At 40.2% G+C, this 22311-nt stretch overlaps 1 protein-coding gene across 2 annotated transcripts in view; it reads left to right on the top strand.

Annotated features, from left to right (window-relative positions):
* LOC150075393 (uncharacterized) overlaps positions 1–22311 on the top strand; it is a 180917-nt gene that overhangs the window by 50763 nt on the left and 107843 nt on the right. For both annotated transcript variants that reach the window (XM_090388248.1, XM_090388246.1), the window contains exon 5: positions 12561–13344. In XM_090388248.1, coding sequence (XP_090244374.1) covers positions 12561–13344 — 784 coding nt within the window. The remainder of the gene's footprint in view (positions 1–12560; positions 13345–22311) is intronic.

Here is a 22311-nt window from a genome sequence, read left to right as displayed (position 1 = left end):
TGGCGGAAAGCAATCGTTCTTGCCTTCCCAAAACCAGGAAAGGATCCTAGCAATCCAAGTAATTATCGTCCTATTGCTCTGACAAGCTGTTTTTGCAAAGTCCTGGAAAGAATGGTTAATACACGCCTCGTATGGTATTTAGAAACAAATGGTCTGCTTTCCAGGACACAGTGCGGCTTCCGAAGAAATAGATCCACTCTGGATCATTTAATCCGATTGGAAACGTCCATTCGTGATGCTTTTATTAAATCCGAGCATTTGGTAGCAGTTTTCTTTGATATTGAAAAAGCGTACGACACAGCCTGGCGATTTGGAATTTTAAAAGACCTCTATAACTTTGGTCTTAGAGGTAACCTTCCTGTTTTTATTAAAAACTTTCTTTCGAATCGCCAGTTTCAAGTCCGTTTAGGATCCACCCTCTCTCGAGTTTTCTCTCAGGAAGAGGGAGTCCCACAAGGATCCGTTCTAAGTGTTACGCTTTTCGCAATCAAAATAAACTCTATCACAGAACAACTTCCACCCACTGTAAACAATGCCCTCTATGTAGACGACTTTGCTATATTTTGCAATTCATGCAATATGAGGGTCATTGAAAGGCAACTGCAGAAAACCATTGATCGTCTCACAGCTTGGTCTTTGGCTAATGGGTTCAGATTTTCATCACAGAAGACCGTTTGTGTACACTACTGTCGCAAACGTAATCTTCATCCTGACCCAGAATTAAGGCTTGGGCAAAATAACATCCCAGTTTTAGCAGAATTCAAATTCCTTGGACTTATTTTCGACAAAAAGCTGACATTTTTACAACACATTCGTCAGCTGAGGACAAGATGTGTCAAAGGGCTTAACATCCTTCGTGCCCTTTCATCAACTTCATGGGGCGCAGATCGTTCTACCCTTCTTCGCCTTTACCGAGCACTTGTCCGTTCCAAACTCGACTATGGGTCTCAGGTTTATGGTTCTGCTAGAGATAGTGCACTTCGGTGGTTAGATCCAATCCACCATCAAGCCATCCGGACAGCCACTGGAGCATTTCGCACATCTCCTGTCCAAAGCCTTTATGTTGAAGCAAATGAACCATCTCTGTCTCTTCGACGTAAGCAGTTGTCCTTACAGTACGCCTTCAAATTAAAATCCCTGCACGATCATCCCACGTGGCCATCCGTTTTTGAGCCGCGCTGGGAAAACCTCTACAACACCCGTCGGACTGCCAACAAACCTTTTGGTATTCGCATTCAAGGGCTGCTGAATGAGCTCAATTGTCGGTAGACAATGTTGCACAATCACCAAGGCAATTCTTTCCACCTTGGCTTGCTTATTTTCCAACCTGCGACTTCTCCCTTAAGATCTGGGAGAAGGCTACGACACCGCCATCTGTCTACTAGCAACTCTTTGCATCACATAGACAGCAGTATTCTGACTTTCTGCCAATCTATACAGATGGCTCAAAGTTAGAATGTCATGTGGGATCTGCTGTTGTGCTCCCTCACAAAACATTATCCTATAAGATCCCACAAGAAACTAGCATCTATACTGCTGAGTTGCATGCAATACAATCAGCCCTAGATCACATTAAAAATCGCGACTACCAGAGGTATATGATTTATTGTGATTCATCAAGCGCGTTACAGGCTCTGGTATCGGTGAGTTTTAACCCTCATCCGATCCTGTCCAGGATCCGGCAGATTCTTTTTTCTCTCATAGAATTGGATTATGATATTCGCTTTTGCTGGATCCCAAGCCACATTGGGATCAGGGGAAATGAATCGGCTGATGCCGCTGCTAAATCAGCCATTTCCCTGGATAATCATTGTCTGTCAGTCCCCTATACAGACTACAGGCAAATAATATGTTCTAAATTACTCTCCCAATGGCAAGATTCTTGGCACGGACAGGCCACAAATAAATTACATCGTATTAAGCCTGTAATTGCGCAATGGCAGTCCAGTCTACGCAGGGACCGAAGAGAGGAAGTTGTTCTTGCTCGGCTCCGCATAGGTCATAGTCATCTAACGCATTCCTACTTGCTGAGGGCGGATGACCCACCTATGTGCGAGATATGTAACGTAATTTTAACCGTCAATCACATTTTTGTAGAATGTCCTGTTTTTATTGAAGCACGACGCTTGTATTTTACTGATTTTAATAATTTGACTGAGCCTTTTACACTCAGTCAGATAATATGTGACAGAGACAATATGTCTGACGTTTTTAACTTTTTACAATTTATTAATGTTTATACAAAGATCTAAGTTTTATGCTTTTACTTTTATACCTCTTTAAACATAATAATTAATTGTTTGACGTGGTAGCCTTTGCTACCAAAATGTTTAATAAGATTTTAAATTTGTCTTGGCGCATTATGGCCTTAGCTGCCAATGCGCCATTAAAAAACCAAACCAAACCAAACCTAAAATGAGGCCTCCAGACCTCCTTCTTGGTAACACGTGCTGCAAATCGCTCCGTGAATATCGATAGTTTTAATCAGTTTAAAATAGTGTCAGCTTTTGGATTTGTGCCATACAAAGGTTTTTAAGGAAGAGGAACTCAGTGGTGAGATCAGGTTTTCGTTTTTCTGGGCCATTCTCGTGCACTTCAACTCGTTCGATCCAACGCTAGTAACAATGTGTCTGCCCACCTTGGCGGCATTGTTCTAGAATTGGAAAGTGTAGCAAACACATATTTCTGTTGCTACCACGGCTGAACTGCACTATTGACTGGGGAGGGTGATCCCCCTGTGTGAGTACAATCATAGCGAAGGTCACTTGTTGCTTAAGCTTCCCTTTAGTGAGAGCTACTTAGTCGCACTCTACGCCTCTGGCAGTAATTGCCCTCCCGCGACCACCTGCTGCTCACAGCATTCATCTCCCTACTACACTCAAATTAGAAAACAAAAACTTAAAAGACGTTACTGAATGTCGTGTGCTTCTGCGTTACGACGAATATAGTTTCTCTTGTGGCAAGGAAGTCCTCGGCGACACATTCGCAGTGTGCCGATACTGGATGTGAACGGCTGTTTTTGCCCCCACGGTTTCGGCAGAAATTTGAATTGTGCCACTTGATTTAAACAATTTTGCAAGCTATAAATAATAATCACTGGTCTAACTTAATACCATTATAATGACCATATGGATGTCATCGCAGGGCAAATAGCACGTGACTTATACTGTAAATCCTATTGGTGGTAGCTGTTCTTGTGTAGCACTTCTTAAGTTGATTCACCTACTAACTTGCAGTGGGTATCATCTGCCCTCATTTTCTGAGTTCCTTCTGTGAGACTGTCTCGCCACTCGCTCATCCGCAGTGAACTCGCCAATTCGTATCTGCTCAAATGGAGGGTAAATCGAGGAAATCGGCTGTAAACACAACCCTGCCAGTGACCGACAACCCTAAAATAGCAGAGCAACACGAAGAATCTCAAACTGAACCCCCCATTAAGAAGAACAAAAAACCAATCGGTACCAAATTTAATCGGGAAACCAGGTCAAAATCTCAAAACAGAGGGACCATGGAACCCCCCCTCTCCCAAACTGAATACACAGACATGAGACAACCTGACCTCCCTCTTGATCCCAACATGCCTGAGGGGACAGTTATCCAACAATCGCTACATCTCAAAGTAGCACTGGAGAACTTGCTCAAAGAACCAACCAACCGAGTTACAACACTTCTTAGGGCAGAAATCGTCACCCTATGGAATAAACTGGAATCGCTGCTTATCCAGACTCACCTGGAAAGCGAAAAGGCAACTGCAAAATTGGAAGCCTACACTGACTGTGGAGTAAAACAAATGCGACAGCGCGACTCCACATATGCCCAAGCGCTGAGGAAGCCACCACCGGACTTTATTCCCGAATCTCAGGAACTGGGAAACAAGACAAACAATTCAGGTGCCAATCTACGGACTACACTGAAGAAAACGCTATCACCCAGACCTAACCTAGTGGTACTTAAACCCCTTACCAATGAAGGTTGTTTGTCTCCAGTGAGGAGGTCAAGAAGACTGTCATGGACTCCTTGACAGATGACTTAAAGAACACTAAAATCAAGTCAATTCGCAAAACGTGAAATACAGGAGTAATTATAGAAACAGCCACAAAAGAGGATGCTGAACTGATTATCAAGAACCCTAAAATACCATCTCTGGGACTCCTGGCCGAGCCCCCTAGGCAAAAGGGCCCTTGTATACTGGTACTAGATGTGGACAAGGATTTCCCTCCAGAGGAATTGCAAAGCGAAATTTTCCACAGAAACCTGAAACAGGAACTCCCAGATGAAGAATCGACTTCTCACATAATCCCTAAATTCCAAACAAAAACCAGAGCTGGGCACACCATTAACTGGGTCTTTGAGCTATCACCCAAGGCCTGGAAGATCCTCTCCCAGCAAACAAGAATTTACATCAACTGGGGCAGCCACCGCTTTAGGGAGCATGTAGCTGTCCCCAAATGTTTCAGGTGCTGCCGTTTTGGCCAACCACGCACACGTGCAGGCAAAATCTGCCCACCTGTGGCCACTGTGCCGAAATGGGGCATGAGTACGCTACATGCCCCAATAAGTCTCAACCTCCCACATGTGCCAATTGCAAGGCCCTAAAGGTGCCAGCCAACCATTCACTCCGTGACAGCAATTGCCCAGTTTATCTCAAAGCCAGAAGTGCTCAACAGTCAAGAATAGATTATGGGGAGTAACAGACCAAACGTAAATATCCACACTGTGAAAATAGCACAACATAACGCTCAGAGGTCCAAGGCTGTTGCTGCACAACTGGTCAAAAAGGCAGATGAAGAGAACTTAGATGTGCTGCTTCTTCAGGAGCCATACACCCATAATAAGGAGGTAAAAGGCTACCCCTTGAGATTTAAAGTGGTCCAGGTTGATGGTGACACACCCTGGGCCGCGATCGTCGTTTGCAATCCCGAACTGACTGTCACCAAAATCACTGATCTGTGTACTAGCTGGGCTGTGTGCGCCCATGTAATTTCACCACTGGGACAATTCTGCTTAGTCTCGATATACTGTCGACCGGGGGAAGATATTCTTCCTGCCACCCGATATCTACAGACCATCCAGCTACAAATGCCAAATGCAAAGCTCATTATAGGGGCTGATGTTAACTGCAGGTCCCCAGCCTGGCATAGCCGAACTCAAAATCACAGAGGAAATAGAAATGGCCAACGTCTTGAGGACTACTTATCTAACAGCAACCTAGTCATTCTAAACAAACCTAACTGCTTGCCAACTTTCTCAAGTACCCTGTGGGAAGCTACCATAGATGTCACCTTAGCCTCAAGCTCCATTGCTCAACACCTTGCTTCCTGGACAGTCCGTGAGGACTGGACCACCTCTGACCACAGGGTACTAACCTTCCAACTACACCGTTCACTAGTAACTCAACCAACCAACCGAACTCAACAAAGAAGATATGCCCTGAATAAGGCTGACTGGAACCTTTTTAAGGAGGAATTGACCAGTGCAGCTAGCCGCTTCAATCCTAGCGGCCTCAGCCCAGACCAGCATCAACGCACAATTACACAGCTCGTCACTAATGCTGCAAACAAGGCTATCAAAAAGAAGAGATTCACACCTAGTGCTGTCCCGTGGTGGTCACCAGAACTCCAGGCTCTTAGACGCGAAGTCATTTACCGACGAAAACGCTATCAACGTGCAAGAAGAACATGGCCTCCAGAAGAAACAGAAGCTTTACTGCAGCAATATCGAGTGACCAGGAACCAGTATACCACAACAATAAAACAGCGCAAAAGGCGCTCATGGGAAGCCCTGGTAAGCACTGAAGGGAACGCCGATCCCTGGGGGGTTGTGTACAAAGTGACCACTAACAAGCTTCCCAGAGGCGAGGTCGTATCAACAACAAAATTACCAAATGGACTCTACACCAGATCGTGGCAAGATACAATCAATAATATTCTAGATGCTACATTCCAGCAGCCTGCTGACCCACACACAATGGAACAGCTAGAGCTCTGCATGGAAAATGAAACATATCGCACAACTACAATTGAAGAACCCTTCACCCCAACCGAGCTCAACTTAGCTGCATCTAGAATCAGAAACAAGAAGGCTCCGGGCAGAGACATGCTCGATCCAGAAATCGTCCAGAAAGCCATTGAACTTATTCCCACTACCATACTCAACCTGTTAAACCACTGTCTTCACCAAGGATTCTTCCCCACACAGTGGAGGACTGCAACTGTTAGACTTATATTGAAGAATGCAACCAAACCACACGATCTGCCACAATCCTATCGGCCCATTGCACTGCTGCCGGTCTTCAGCAAACTTCTAGAACGGATGATCTCCCATAGAATAGAAGCCCACTACAATGATGCTGGTCTCTCTTCACCTAACCAGTACGGTTTCCGGAAAGGACGCTCCACGGTAGATGCACTGGAAACAATCATTGAAGCTGCTACCAACTGCAACTCCAAATACTTTCTTCTAATCTCCTTCGACTTTGCTGGTGCCTTCGATTCCCTCTGGTGGCCCAGCGTCCTTGGCAGGCTCCGGAGGGCGCAAGTCCCAGAAAACTTATATAGATGCATCAAGACCTATCTCCAGGACCGGCGAGTTGTCGTGTCCACTCCCCACTGCAGTGTCTCCAGACCAGTCTTCAGGGGATGCCCTCAGGGATCTGTCTTGGGGCCTCTTCTCTGGAATCTGGTGCTGGATGATTTCTTGAACACCAAACTCAACAATGTACAAACCCAGGCCTATGCAGATGACCTGGTCATGCTCTTTTCTGCCAATAACAGAGCGCAACTAGAAGCAACTGCCAACCAGGCCATCTCCACCCTTCAAGCTTGGGCAGAGAATAACAACCTAAAGATCTCCCCAGAGAAAACCCATTCGATCCTACTAAAAGGTACCCTTGATTTGAGAAGACCGCCCCAAATCAAGGTTAATGGTGTTACAGTAAAACTAAAAACAGAGCTTAAATATCTAGGTTTGATCTTAGACAAAAACCTTTCCTTCACTCCTCATCTAGATCAACTCAGGATTAAGATCAGGAAGTATGCTGCCCAAGTCTCAAGAGTTGCCCGGAAGGACTGGGGCTTAAAGAAGAGAACGCTATCCCTCTTCTATAAGGCAGTTTTCATCCCGGTTATCACCTATGCCTCTGGAGTCTGGTACAAGAAGGCCAATACAGTAGTAAACAGATCGCGCCTAGGAACTATCCAGCGCTCTCTTCTCCTTCTGTCCTCGCGTGCCTGTCGCACTGTCAGTACCCATGCACTTCAGGTTCTCACTGGATCTCTTCCACTGGACCTGGAGATTGTTCGTCATGGGTTGCTCTATCAAATAGCCAAAGGAAGAGCAGTTACCTGTGCAGGTTTCACCACTGACCCAGCAAATAATAGAAATGCTGAAAAGAAGAGACTTAATGAACATCTAACAGACACCTGGCAAGAAAGATGGCAGACCTCAACTAAAGGCGCTGTCACCAAAAGATTCCTACCCCCTCACACCTGTCTGGTTTTCACCGGGACTCTATGCTACCTACCTCCTCACTGGACATGGCTCCTTCCAGAAAAAACTACACGACTTCAGAATTTCAGACTCACCCCGCTGTCACTGTGGAGAGGATCAGACGTGGGAGCACCTTGCCCACAGCTGTGAAATCTACGAGGACATCAGGAGGATCCTAACAACGAGACTATGCTTCAACTACCAAAATCAAGAACACCTCACCCTACAGAATGAAGAAACTTACAGAGCCCTGACTCAATTTGCAATGGACCTATTTACCAGGCAAAAAGCGCTACCACCACCTTAGCATCTGAATCAATAAGACTTGACCAACAAACCATCCAGAGTACAGAACCCAACTTGATCATTCACATCTCAAGTAGTCGACTGGTCTCCCCACTTGGTTGGGACAATAACAACAGCGCAATCAAAGACAGGGTCCACACATACCTTGACAAATTCCTCATCATTGATTCCTGGACCAACTTCTCCCGACCAGACGTGACACATCTTATCAAGAAGAGACCTACCATCGATCCCTGGACTTGACCATCATATCTTGGACTCCCAGTTTTGACCACCCCACTGTTCGTTATCATGGACTACTGGACCAGCCTTCAGTCTGGATGCGACACAGACTCACCAAATGGAGTCCCAATGACCTTCCTGAACATGACCCATCCACCATAGCAGCACTGACACTGCTGGATTTCCACCAAGTGTTGGCTCCAACTGACTGGCCGTGCTAGCTGTACCTACCCTGCACTTGCGGGGTATCTCTCTTTCTCTCTCTCTCTTTTTTTTTTCTTTTTTTGGCTTCTTTCTTCTGTTTCCTTCCATCTTTCCTTTCCCTCCCCCTATTTTTCTCTTACAAAATAATTTTTTTTTTTTGTGGTGAGGTGGTTTTTTTTTTTGTCCACCCCACTCCTTTCTGGTGAGGCACTGGGCATGCCACACTGTCATCAGGGGCCATCTTCCCTGTCGGCCCTCTTCTTCTGTTTCCTACCCTCCAGTCTTCTGCCTACCTCCCTTACTTTTCTCTTGCACAACTTTTTTTTTTTTTTTTTTTTTTGTGTGTATATATATATATATGCGCCCCACAGGTCTAAATCTAAATACATCAAAATTATTGCCCGACCTATTTGGCCTTAGAACAAGTTATCAGCGAACAACCCTACGCTCTGTTAAAATTACAACCGTTGCTCAAGAAACAGCGTTTATCTCATTCTCAAATCTGGTCCTAGCCACTGAAATCCCAGGAAAGTAGGTGGCAGGATCCGCCAGAGTACTCTATCATCAGTGGTGCACCCGGTCAGCCTCCCCGTGGCACGGTGTGGTAACGTCGGGTCCCACTAGGGGCTCGGCGGCTAATAGACCGGAGGAACAAAGGGCACAACACAATATACAGCACACGACCCCCACATACTTCAAATCTCTGGCCCCGATACAATGTATACCCGCGGAGATGGGAGAAATCCCAGGAGCCGTTAGACACTAACATACCTTACACCTTACACCTTACTCTAGGTGAGTGGCCTGACCATTGCCTTGTATAACGGGATAATCACATCACTATCCCTGCTAGCAAAATTCCTATATCATTGACAAGACTCCATGACCTGCCCTGGCAGCCCGTCTGCACTGCTCGGCAAACTTCATATTCGACTGCACAATTACCCCCAGGTCTTTTTCACTTTCCACTTCCCTGAGTGTAGTACCACACAGTTGGTACGTTTCCCTTCGGTTATTGCTACCCATATGCAGTGCTTTCCATTTGTCAATGTTAAACTTCAATTGCCACTTCTCAGCCCATTTGCTCAACTTATCTAGATCCAGTTGGAGTAGCATACTGTCTTTACTGTCATTAACAACCCTGCCAACCTTCCTATCAATATCATTCATAAATATACAAAACAACAATGGGCTCAACACCAAACCTTGGGGAACTCTACTAATCAGCAGCTAATCAGCAGCTCGACTCCGATGGATGGCCAAACAGCATTTGCATTACATTAATGAAGTAACGATCACCAGAAGATATATAAAAAGCACGGTATACTCTCCGCTTCTATATGCTGCAGAAGTATGGGCATCTGCCGCCCCTAGCACAATTCGACCACTCTTTTCTACTGAGTTTTGGCTCTTAAAATGGGTCATAAACAAACATAAACTTCCTCCACAGTTAAGGAACTGAAATGGCCAGTTTGATAAAAATTCACAGGCTTCCCACGCTGATTAAGGTGAAATGCCTTACCACAACTGTAAAAATGATTACTGGAAAGATCTCGGTGCCATCATTCTGGGACCTGTGCTCTTGGAGAGTCCCTCAGCCTTCCCTCAGAGCGACTACAGCTCTATGCCCACATCTCAGCCGTCTCCACCTATCCGATAGGTTTCTGCCATATCAGCTACTTCCATGTGCCCAGTCTTTGGATGCTGACCTTAATAAGTTTTCTAGTGATAAGGAGTATAAACGCCGCATCCTTAAATTGTACTTCCCCGTCCCTGATTCTGCTCCTTGAAGCTCGCCTTAACGCCGCAATCCAGAAATGCGACATGAAGATGGCTTACCAATGAGCCTTGTAATTTTCCACCTGTATATTATTTGTTCATTGTGATGTTTATAATTGTGTTATACTTTGAGTGTTGAGCTCCATTTACTTTTGATTCGTTCATATATGTATTTTATATTTAATTTATTAATTTCCTTTCTTACATATTGTAATATCACTGTTAACCCCTGGCCTTGTGGCCGTGAAGGGCTTATTGCAATGTATCCATTGTATTACCATTATTATTATTATTGCAATAAAGATTTCTAATAACATTTGTCCACAAAGAGCAGTGTCCATTGATTACCACTCTCTGTCATCTCCCACTCAACCATCCCTTTATCCATTGTAGCAACTTACCCTTAATGCCATATCTCTCCAATTTGTACAGCAGTCTTCCATGTGCAACAGTATCAAAAGCTTTCCTGAAATCCAAATAACTTTGATATTATATAATATCAAAATTATTTTTTGCATTCAGTTCCTTTGTGACCACATAATAGCATCCACAAATTGGTCGGACAAGACCTTCCTTTAAAAAACCCATGCTGTATCTTAACTATTACTGCAGTCTTGTCTAGATGATCCTGCAATGCTTCTTTAACCAGTGATTCCATTATTTTCCCCGGAACACAAGTTAAACTAACAGGTTTATAGTTACTTGTGTCACCTTTTGAACCAATTCTTTGTGAATTGGTGATACATTTGCACACCTCCAGTTCATGGGGACCTCCCCTGAGCCCAAGGAAGCTCTCATAATTATGGCTAAGAGTTTGCTTACTTCCTTTGCTGTTTCCTTTAATATAACTGGATAGATCCCATCCCATCCACCCCAGGTGCCTTTTTTATGTTTAACTTCAATTTCTCCTCCACTTTTCTCTCAGTTATTACAAAATCACTTAGCACCCTGTTAGGGTTTGACGAACTTCTGACACTCCCCTCATTGAATAACTCCTCACGTGTGAATGTAGATGCAGAATACTCATTCAGTTTATCAGCTACGTGTATATGATCATCAGTAGTCAACCCATCTATGTTAAGTGGTCCAATCTGATTCATCCCTTTCCTTCTAGAGTTTACATAAGTAAAGAACTCTTTGCTGTTTTTCTTTGCATCCTTTGCCAAGGATTTCTCATAATCTGCCTTCGCCTGCCTAACCTCTTTTGTGACTTAATTACAGATTAGTTTATATCTGCCATAAGATTCATTGTCAACTGATACTTTATATGCATCCCATACATTTTTCTTCTCTGCCACGAGCATCATTAGTTCATCTGACGTTCATTTAGGCCTAAACGTTGAACAGTATTTCTTAGTTGGAATGAAAAGCCTAGTAGCCTCCAAAATTAAGTCTCTGAAGGCTTCTCATTTCGAATTCAACGTTGGTAACATTATCAGCTGATCCCACTGTACAGAATTTAAAAATTGTCGGAGACCCCTGTAGTCACCTTTACGAAAGCAATATCCCTTCCCTTTAGCCTTGATGGTAATTACATCTTTAAGTAATTCTCACATCAGTACATTGTAATCACTGTTCCCCCAGTGGTTCCTTTATCTGCAAATTCTTAATGCATGAATAATCACTGCTGATAATCAGATCAAGAGTATTACTCCCTCTGGTTGCTTCTCAAACATGATGCTGTAGAAAATAGTCATCCAATAAATCCACAAAAGTATTGCTAGTGTTCGAGTGACCAACCCTCAAGTTCCAGTTGATATCTGGAAAGTTAAAATTCCCCAATATAAGACACTCTGATTTACTGGCTCACTTTATTTCTCTGCACAATTGATCATTATACTCATCAGATTCATTAAGCCTATAACACACACCTACTCTCATTTTTCTTTTCCCAATGCTTATGTCACACCTAACATACTCAACATTGCATTATCCACCAACATCAATTGGATGCTCTTCCTTAGATTTTATGTGTTTCTTAACTAACAGCATAACCCCCTCCTCCCTTCCTGTCTTGTCTATCCTTTCTGTACACATTGTACTCTCCAAATTCCATTTCTGCACTGCTTATGTCTGTGTGACACCATGTCTCTGATATCCCAACAATATCTTTATCTCTTGTAGATAGCAGTTATGCACTTGAGTAGAGGGGAGGTGTGTAGGCACTTGAGCAGGTTGGTGGGGCTGGTGAGTTGTTTTCAAGAAAGAACCTGATGTTAAGCTGAGCTTGACCTTTCAACTCTTATTTTTTCACAGAAGAAAGATGTAGGTTAAGATTTTATAAGGTTAGCTGCTCTCAGCTGTTTTTATAAGATTAGTATTGTTAATATTTTCTCCATAGTTGGATAACATTGGTTTGGTGGCAGTTTGAATAATATTTAACTTTAGTTTCCTTTAATTATAGAGGCAGAACTGTATATATATATATATATATATATATATATATTAATTAGATTTTTAATTAAGTATAACAAATGTATACACCTGACATTTCTACTTTGTTATGCTAGTATTTTATATCTATAGAAATAATCAATAACAGTCAATCTCTTATTTTACAGGACTATCCAGTGGCAACAATAAAAATGAAATCGAGACTTATAGTGTTAAGACAGCAAAAAATGAAATATTAGAACAAAATGTAATTGGTGATACTTTGCCACAGAAAGACCCTTGGTTATATTCTCCAGACTTTACTAGTTCAGCAACTGATCAGTCATCACCAAATAATAATATATCTGGAGATTTTGCAAATGCTAGAATACATGCTGTTAACAGTTTGGATTCAGAAGGTGATAAAGTACACTCATCTGAAACACAGTGGTCGAGAAATCAATCCGATGATTCAGATCCATCTACAAAATTTAAGTTATCAGTCTCGACTATGAGCAGCAAAAACAGGAGATACAGGAAGACTTCTCAAAAGATTATAAAAAGGAGTTCAGAATTCTCTTTTCCATTGTCATCATCACCACCACAGAACACAATATCATCAGCATCAGAACAAAGTAATTTTCATTCTGTTAGTGCAAGTGAGCTTTCTGAAAAATTTGTATCGGCAGAATTGGATTCTCCTAAAACACACAAGAAAATTGCTATCGAAAAAAGCCTCTCATCACCTGATGTTCCTAGTACTTTTCCACCTTCTCATTCTGAATTAACTAACACAAAAACAGATGATGATGCTGCTGCTGAAGAAGAAGAAGAAAGCTCTTTGCCAGATGAACCTATTAATACAAAACACAATGTGGAGAGTTCCTTTGTATCTAATGGATCAGTCAGTATAAAATCTGCTGATGCTGAAAGTTCTGTTTTGCCAAATGATACTTTCAGTTCTTCGAACAAGTAAGTAATGACTATTCCTTTATTATTCTTTATACAGCCAGGCCTCGCATAATGCGATTTTCAGTTAATGCTAATTGAAAAAATTATACCACTTTTCACTTTACATGATGCAAATTTCCAGTTAACACAATCTTTTTTTTTTTTTTTTTTTTTTTTTTTATGCAGTAGTTGAAAAAGATTTGAATCACACGTTAAGCTTACCGCGAGTCGGACAGGCAATAAACCAACATTTTCCTGCTGCCCGCCTCGGTGTGTTCCATCAACCATCGGAAGAAGACATGTTACTTGTTTGTTTCCTGCTAATAAAGTCAATAAAGTCACTTGCATTAAATTTAAATTTTTAAATGAGCTAGATGAAAATGTTACTGCGAAGGAGATAACGATAAAAGAACTAGATGAAATCTTTCGTATCGCAGAGAACCTCAAACAAAAGGTGGTGAGGTTCTCTGCAATATTTATTTTGCCAGGGCCCAGAAAATTGTTGTTGGCTATCGGAAATTGATTTGATGAAAAGAGAAAGTAAACACTGTTCAAATATTTCCTCAACAGTCATTTCTTCATTGTGTATTTTATGTCAGAGGTTCCCAAACTTTCTTGGTTCACGGTGCCCTTAGTGTCTCAATAATTTTTTCAAGGCGCACCCAGACCAAAAGAAATACCCAACAGTTCCGTTTAGTAGTTAGGTTCAAACAACTTAATAAGAAATGTTGAAACCGTGAACTACCTCAAGCTAGTAGTTCGCACGGTGTCCGACAGATGTCGAGTATCGCTGTGTTTCCCTCGAAAATTTAAAATATTCCGTGGCGCACAGTTTAGGAACAGTGTTTTATGCAATAAACATTTAATTCCATAATTATTTTCATTATCTTTTACATTGTATACTGTTAAAAAGTTATTTAAAAGGTATTTTTAAAATTCTTTATGGACATTCCAGAAGGTCAAAGACCAATTATAATTTTTCCTATTGATTATTATATTTGATTAATGCATTTCCATTTTGCGCGATGTGCTCGTGGGACGAATTAATCGTGTTAATCGAGGCCAGCCTGTACATACATTATATATAATATTAAACATTATGCACGCATTGTTTTACTTTGGATATGATCCTATTTATTATTGGATCTGTTTTTGCTGGTGTATATTTAATTTGGATGCCAGGAATTTCAGGCATTAACTGGTTCAATATATTTCAGGCAATACCAGTTCACCTATTTATTATTAATGTTAAACCCTATTTTTGCTAGTTAAATACTAAAATTTGAATTTTTATGATCTTATAACTAAAGCACATGTTGAAGAAACAATAAAAGAGCAATTTGAAAAGGAATATAAAAGGGTTAGGAGGAAATAGAAAAAATACATTAATCCACATGGCCATCTCTCCAGTTAACGTTAAGGCCATCTCTATTTCGTTAGGGACTTTGAATGGGCAGATAGCCATATGAAATGAATGCCTCATGTATATCCGTTTCTGTGGTCCCAATAACAGTTTTACTATTATTAATTACCTATTTTCAATTTTGGTACATCCCATTTAATTTTGATAAAATTTGACCTAAAGTTAATTTTATGTTTGGTACTTACAGCAAGCTGGGATTGGAACCCAAAGCCAATGGGTATGCATCAATGTAAAATACTGCAGTATTTACCTGAAATTTCTGAAAAACATTGTCGATGGCTGTTGTTATAAGAGACCATATATCAGTCTATGGCTGAATTTATAGGTTTCAAGGGGCACCATCTGCCAATTTGCTGTCCTGGCAGCAATCATAATTATTTTATCTAATTATAGGTTTTCACAAGTCTATGTTAATGTTGGACAAATGGCAGACAGATATTAATGGATCATTTTGATGTTAACTAATAAATTTGTAAATGTTAATGTGAAGTAATTTTTGATAAAATTAGGATTAAAGATAGATACATAGAAGTTATAATGTAATATTAATATTAAATTATAATGTTATCCACTGGGCAAGGACTGGTATCACTTTTCTACAGTGCAATAATCAATGTATGCTCAGTCGGATAACTATTTACATCCTCCTACAGTGATTTTGTCTAGTCCCGTGGTGCACTGGAATCAGTTTTTGACTATTTGGGAAAATCTATAATTAACTAGACTGAATCGGATAGTGTGGTGAAGCAGATATATTTATATTTGCAATATGATTTTGTTTATGTCAAATAATATGCCAGAAAAATATGCTGGAAAATAAAATGCTTAAACTAAAAGTTTGAATAGCATAAAGCTTAATGAGCGGTACTCACCTTAGATAAATCTGCTACGTTACATGAAGTTAGGATGGAAGAATAATTTGAGGCTTAAGGTAGTTTAAAAGGATTTAAAATAAGTTAAGATTATGAACATGGAATTAAAATATGCTCAAGGAAGTAGAAGTGTTGTGTTCGGCCATCACAATTGTAAAATTAAAATCCAGTTACAAATTCTTTCAATACGAAGCTGTTATTATAGAATGGTGCCGCCATAATACCAAACTTAACGTCGTAAACACAAAATTAATCTTACACACCTAATATTCCCACATGTTACAAAGTGCATCACGGGAACATAGAAGTCTTTAAAAACATGCAATTCCTTTCCTTTTAGTATTGCCAACTGATGACGTTAATACGAAAGTCCGTCGTTCATGACTTTTGGCTTCACCGGTCTCATATTTTAAAGTTTAAATCAATTCTTCAATGACAACCAGGGACGAAGTTGTGCACTTCTACTTTCTTGAGCATATTTTAATTCCGTGTTCATAATCTTAACTTATTTTAAATCATTTTAAATTATTTTAAACTACCTTAAGGTAGTTTAAACTACCTTTAAACTACCTTAAGCCCTAACTTCATGTAATGTAGCAGATATCTAAGGTGAGTACCACTCATTAAGCTTTATGCTATTCAAACTTTGAGTCAATTTTAAATGGTACATTAAGACATTCTATAATCTATCTAAGTGTCAAAATGCTTAAACTATTGAGGGAAAATTTGTGGAGAAATTTATAAAGGATAAAAGGGAGAAATGGGCAGAATAATACAGACAAGGTCAGCCAGAAAATTGTTGATTTCTAAAGTAAATTATAGGATTAGTTGCTCTATATAGAGGTGCCTCCGTAGCCAGGTGGGCAGGAGCAGCAGTGCGTAGCACACGCTTCTTGATTAGACCGGGGTTTGAGTCCGTGACCACCAAATACAGAGGATGCGGAAAGCCGCATATTCCCTGAGCAATATGGCCTTAGTTGCTAATGCTCCTAAAAACCAAATAACAAACAACAAACAGCTCTATATAGGGTTTAAAATGTAGACATCCGGATTGCAGTGTGGTCGGTCAACAAGCCTTGTCAGGGGACTAATGGGGGTTAAAGGCATTCTGTGACTCAATTTGGATTAATGTCAGTGTGATTTCAACTACATTGGCCTGAATAGCCGCATTTATATGGAATGTGATGAATTTAATGGGCATATTATTTGCAACTAAATTGGCTTTTAACTTTACTAATGCACATAGCATATTTTCCGGGGTATTACAAATGCATATTATTCTGTTGATTTGGGTTCTAATTACATTGCCATGTATCTGTTTGGCTAAATTTGTTTCCCAGTTAGTAAGTTTAATAAGTTATGGGTAATCACATTGCCACTTGAAATTTGAAGTGGTCTCGTTTGTCATAGTGCAGGTGAAATTATATTTTCTTTATGATTTCACTATCAAGGTATGTGACTATTTGGATCGATGCATTCAATAGTCAAGTCTTATTGAAGTTATTGCAATCGATATTTATTATTTCATTTCACTTTCCTTAAACCTTCAAATCTATTGCCTTTGTTCATGATATTATTTTCTCAGTTTTATGTGTTGATATAATTTCACTTTCATTAATTACATCTAACACAACAGCTTTTCTAGTCTATTCTGGTCTCATATTTATGCTGCTGCATGATCTGCCCATAGTCTATCAAACTTGGCTGTTCTCCATACTTTTTTCCTTGTTGCTTGGTGCTGTTTTTATCTGTTATTTTTCATCACATTCAAAAATTCTCACAATTGATTCTTTCTCTCAAAGTTATAATTTCTTTTGGCTAATACATTCACTCTTTATGCATATACAGGGTGATTCAGGAGAAATAGAAATATTATGGGAGGTTATAGTATCGATTATTCTGAGTAAAAAAGTTCACATAAACATGTGTCCAATCTCAATGGATACAGAGATACAGCTGTTTGAAACTGCCATGCACAGCTCCCTGAATCAGATGTGACCAAGAAGCAGTTATAACTTGGTGCTGTTTGGTGTTAGAAGTGTTGTTAAGAATGTCAGACATCTTCACACATGCTGAATATGCCAATATGGTGTTTGTCTACGGTTTTTGTGGTGGAAGTGGTACTGCTGCTTGTAGAGAATACTGTCCATTTCCTAATTGCAGAATTCAAGAGCGTTTACTAGTATTTACACCAAACTGTGCGAGACCAGTACAGTTCCCAGCACTCGTATTTCTTCTGAATGTGCAAATGAACAAAATGTGGATGAAATAGAACACATTCTTCAGTCAGTAGAACATAGTCCTATTATTAGCACATGAAGAATTCCTATGTGTATTGGTGTTCCTCAGACAAGAGTATGGTGAACATTACTTGAGCACAGCTTGTATCCATTTCACATACAGTGGCTGTAACACCTTCAACCAGGAGACTGCGCCCGGCGATTGGAATTTTGTTGGTGGGTAAATGCTAATCGCCGATTAATTCCATTAATACTGTTCAGCAATGAAGCTACTTTCACCCATGATGGCATCAACTACACCGTTAACTCTCATAGGTGGTCAGACGAAAATCCACATGCCACTGGAAACAAATTTTCAACATCGCTTCCCTGTAAATGTGTGGTGTGGTATCATCGACAATCAGTTCATTGGGCCTGTTGTGTTACAAAACGTCTTACCTGGCCCATTTATCCAGAATTTCTGCAAAACGATTTATTATTTGGTTTTTTTTTTTTTTAGGAACATTAGCAACTAAGGCTATTGCTCCAGGGATATGCGGTGGTCATTCTCTGACCTTTCCGCATCTTCCGTATTTGGTGGTCACGGGCTCGAACCCTGGTCTAATCAAGAAGCATGTGCTGTGCACTGCTTCTCCTGGTATAGAGGCGCCTCTGCAAAACGAACTTCCGCTACTATTGGAGGATGTTTGCTTGGTTACAAGGATTGGTATGTACTTTCATCATGGCAGAGCTCCTCCACATTATACCTGTCTGGTGGTACAATATCTAAATCAAACTTTCCCTGAACGATGGATTGGCCACCAAGGTCTCCAGACCTCACACCATTAGATTTTTGTTTGTGGTTGGATGAAAAGTGCAGTATACAAAGAAAAGGTGAATACAAGAGACGAATTGCTTGCTCGCATTTTAGATACTGCTGCTCTCATAAAGGAACACTAAGATAACCTCAGAAGAACAACACGTCATATTACCACAAGAGTTACAAAGTGCATTGAGGTTGTCAGTGGGATTTTCTAACATTTATTGTGAACTGTAAAAACTTTGTCTATTATTTGTGTTTTGTATCATTCAAAAAGTCAATAAATACAAACAATAAATCATTTATTGTTCTTTAATACCTCTCATAATGGCTTTGTGCATTCCATTTTCAAACAGCTATATCTCCGTATCCATCGACAATTGGACACATGTTTATATGAACTTTTTTACTTAGAATAATTGATACTATAACCTCCCAAAATATTTACTATTCCTCCTGAATCACCCTGTATGCTTAAAATGGCACTAGGATTCTTCTAGGATTGTAGGAGTGATGTGCTATCTACATTCAAAATGCTCCTAAGCACTGTGCCATGCAGTCAACCAATAGGTGCTGTAAACATAAAAGGCACATGAAATTAACAGCTACTCAGTACTGGCAGACTGACTTGAATACTTTGCAGTAATGCTTGGCTTTTATTTTTAGACTTGGCACAGAATTTTATTTGTTCTTTGCTTGTGTTATGTACATGAATAAACTTTTTACAAAATTTCAAGATTAGTTTTGATTTATAGCTCATCACAAAACTAAATATTTGCTTTTAGCAATGAATTCCAAACTTTTAATTTTTAACCATTGTGTACAGATTTTCAGAATCCTCGATGTGTCAGAATTTTGATTTTTTAAATATTCCAAAATTACAGCACATTGATAAATTTGAGCATATTACTCAAATTTATATTTGAAATTTTAAATAAAATTATTAGATGCTCTGTCCCTACTAAAGGGACTATTTGTGGGTATTTATATTCATATTTTCACATTTTTAGTTCATTTTTACAGCTTTGCTGGTCAGAATGGTGTTTGCTGACTGGTTGCTGCAGTGTTGGACTACAGCCTCTCATCTCAGACATTTCAAGCTTCAGGTGTTATTGAAACTACATTCTTTCTTCACCTGCTGGAGTGTCTTATAGCTTTCCCTGAAGAGATGGGGCTTTGGCAGCAGAGTTACTCCTTCTACATTTTCCCAAGTACATTTTTACCATTCTTTTTTTATATACATCACACAATCTTTGGTTTAACTCATCTCAGACATTTCAGGCTTCAGGTGTTATTGAAACTACATTCTTTCTTCACCTGCTGGAGTGTCTTATAGCTTTCCCTGAAGAGATGGGGCTTTGGCAGCAGAATTACTCCTTCTACATTTTCCCAAGTACATTTTTACCATTCTTTTTTTTTTTTATATACATCACACAATCTTTGGTTTAACTTCATTGATTATTTCTTTTCTAAATTTCATTTCAGGTGTGAGAATTTTAGTCCAATAAAGGAAGTATGTCATCTCACTGGTTCTCTTGGAGTTTTTCACTCCTCAAAATTCTCTTCCAGTCATGTCATTTATTTAGGATAAATTTATGTCTGAAAGGAGACTTACTATCTTGCTGATATTTTATACTTTTCCTTCTTTTTCCAATCACTTCATTTACTTTATATAAAGATGGACTTAAAATTTTGTTAAAATTTTTGAAGTTTCCACCTCCCCTCTCCATTTGAGTTTCTAACTTGAAGAATATTATTAGCATTAGCTGAGGCATATGGTGCAAGAAAGCAAGCTTATACAGCATCAGCCAAAAAAAAAAAAAAAAACCTCTTCCTATTTCGCCCATCCGATCACTCCAAATGTTTGTCTAGTTCAGCCTTAAATTTATTTAAGCTATCAACTTCCACAACAACAGACGTAAGTCTGTTCCAACAATCAACTACCTGTTGGCTAAAGACAAACTTCTGCACATCTTTTCTACAACTGTCTTTCCTCAATTTGAATCTACGCCCACTCGGGTTCTTTGTCTGAGCAAGAGGAAGAATCCCATTAGCATTGAGCATGCTCAAACCATTCAAGGCCTTATACACCTCAATCAGATCACCTCGCAGGTGCCTAGTCTCCAGATGCTGCAACTGACAGAATATAAGCCTCTCCTGGTAAGAGAACCCCTTTGAAATGCCAATCTTGTATATGAAACGATGCATGCAGCTGCTCGGGGGCACCTAACAATGGAATGTTATGAAAATGCAAGATGAAAAAATAAAAATTGTTGACAAATATTTGTATTGTTGCAATCATACTCAGAAAGTATGATTGTGACATCATACTATTAAAAAATTCTAAAAAGTTAGAACTCGAGATACTATCGTATCCAGATATTATCGTAAAGGGGAGGGGGCATGATGACCAGGCTGACTCGAGATATCATACCGGTCACGAAAAATGCGTCATGTGCCCTAATCACACTACTAGTGAGTGCTTGGCGCAGACTAGTAGTGTGAACATGAGAAGCACCTCTGGCAGAAGCCTGCTGCGGATGACATCACAGAAGTGATGTCATCCGCGGTAGGAATCCCCAAGGATGTTTCACATTGAAAAGTCGGCAAAACTGCGAGCCCATCATTAAAATATTCACAGCTCACCACTGCTCATACCTTATGGTGGGAAAGTGCATCCTCAGAAGATTTCATCACATGGAATTACCAGCCAACATTTTCAGCCTATTAAGAAACTATTTGCACAACAGGCCTCCATAGCCAAGTGGTCAGGAGTAGGAGTGCAGTGGCACACGCTCTTTGAGTAGACTGGAGTTCAAGCCCCTGAATGCTAAATATTGTCAATCTGCCAACCCGCACTGAACCAGCGTGTCAGATTATGGTCCATTTTCCCTCAACATCAGGGGTGGGCAACAGCCGGCCCGCGGGCCACATCCAGCCCGCGACGATGTTGAATCCGGCCCCCTCGGTAAATGCATAAATATAGAAAATCCATACCTGACTACACTCGCCGTAAACGTTCGGCTTAATTCGGTTCAATCGGGAATCGTGGCCAGTACAACAGTAACCAAGTGATTCTACGCAGCGTCAAAGAGTTATTTCCTAATTATTATTGTAGCATTGATCGAATGAAGTTCCTTTTGTTTGACTTCTTATTGAAAAAAATAATATTGGTGCGAGATATTTTATGTTTTATGCCTTTTCTAATTATTACAATTTTTAATTTAATATAGTTTATAGCCCATAAATGAGCCAATTAAAAAAAAAAGAAAAATTGATGCCGAATGCCGCATTTTCAATGATAATTGGACATTCAGATATTTTTTTTAAAAATACATTAATAATTTGGTAATTCAAGTAATATAACATTTTTTAGGTTCTGATTTTTTTTATTAAATCGTTCAATCTATTCCTGCCCGCATAATGATGCGAAAATTTAATTCGGCCCGCTGACGAAAAAAGTTGCCCACCCCTGCTCAACATGATTTGTTGAGGAGGCTTCTATCCTGCAATGGATTGATAATGGCCAAAGTTTTTTTTTTTTTTTTTTCCCCACAACAGAATAGTTACAGTGAGAACTAAACATAGTAGCTGCAGTGCAGAATTACAGAGGGTATGCCCACAGGGCTCCTCTGTGCTAGGCTCCCTTCTGTT

Source organism: Mastigoproctus giganteus, chromosome 14 (assembly GCF_048544385.1).
Source record: "Mastigoproctus giganteus isolate SK-2022 chromosome 14, ASM4854438v1, whole genome shotgun sequence".
NCBI lineage: Eukaryota > Metazoa > Arthropoda > Arachnida > Uropygi > Thelyphonidae > Mastigoproctus > Mastigoproctus giganteus.
Note: the sequence above shows the minus strand (reverse complement) of the source record. Positions and strands in the feature narration are given on the sequence as shown.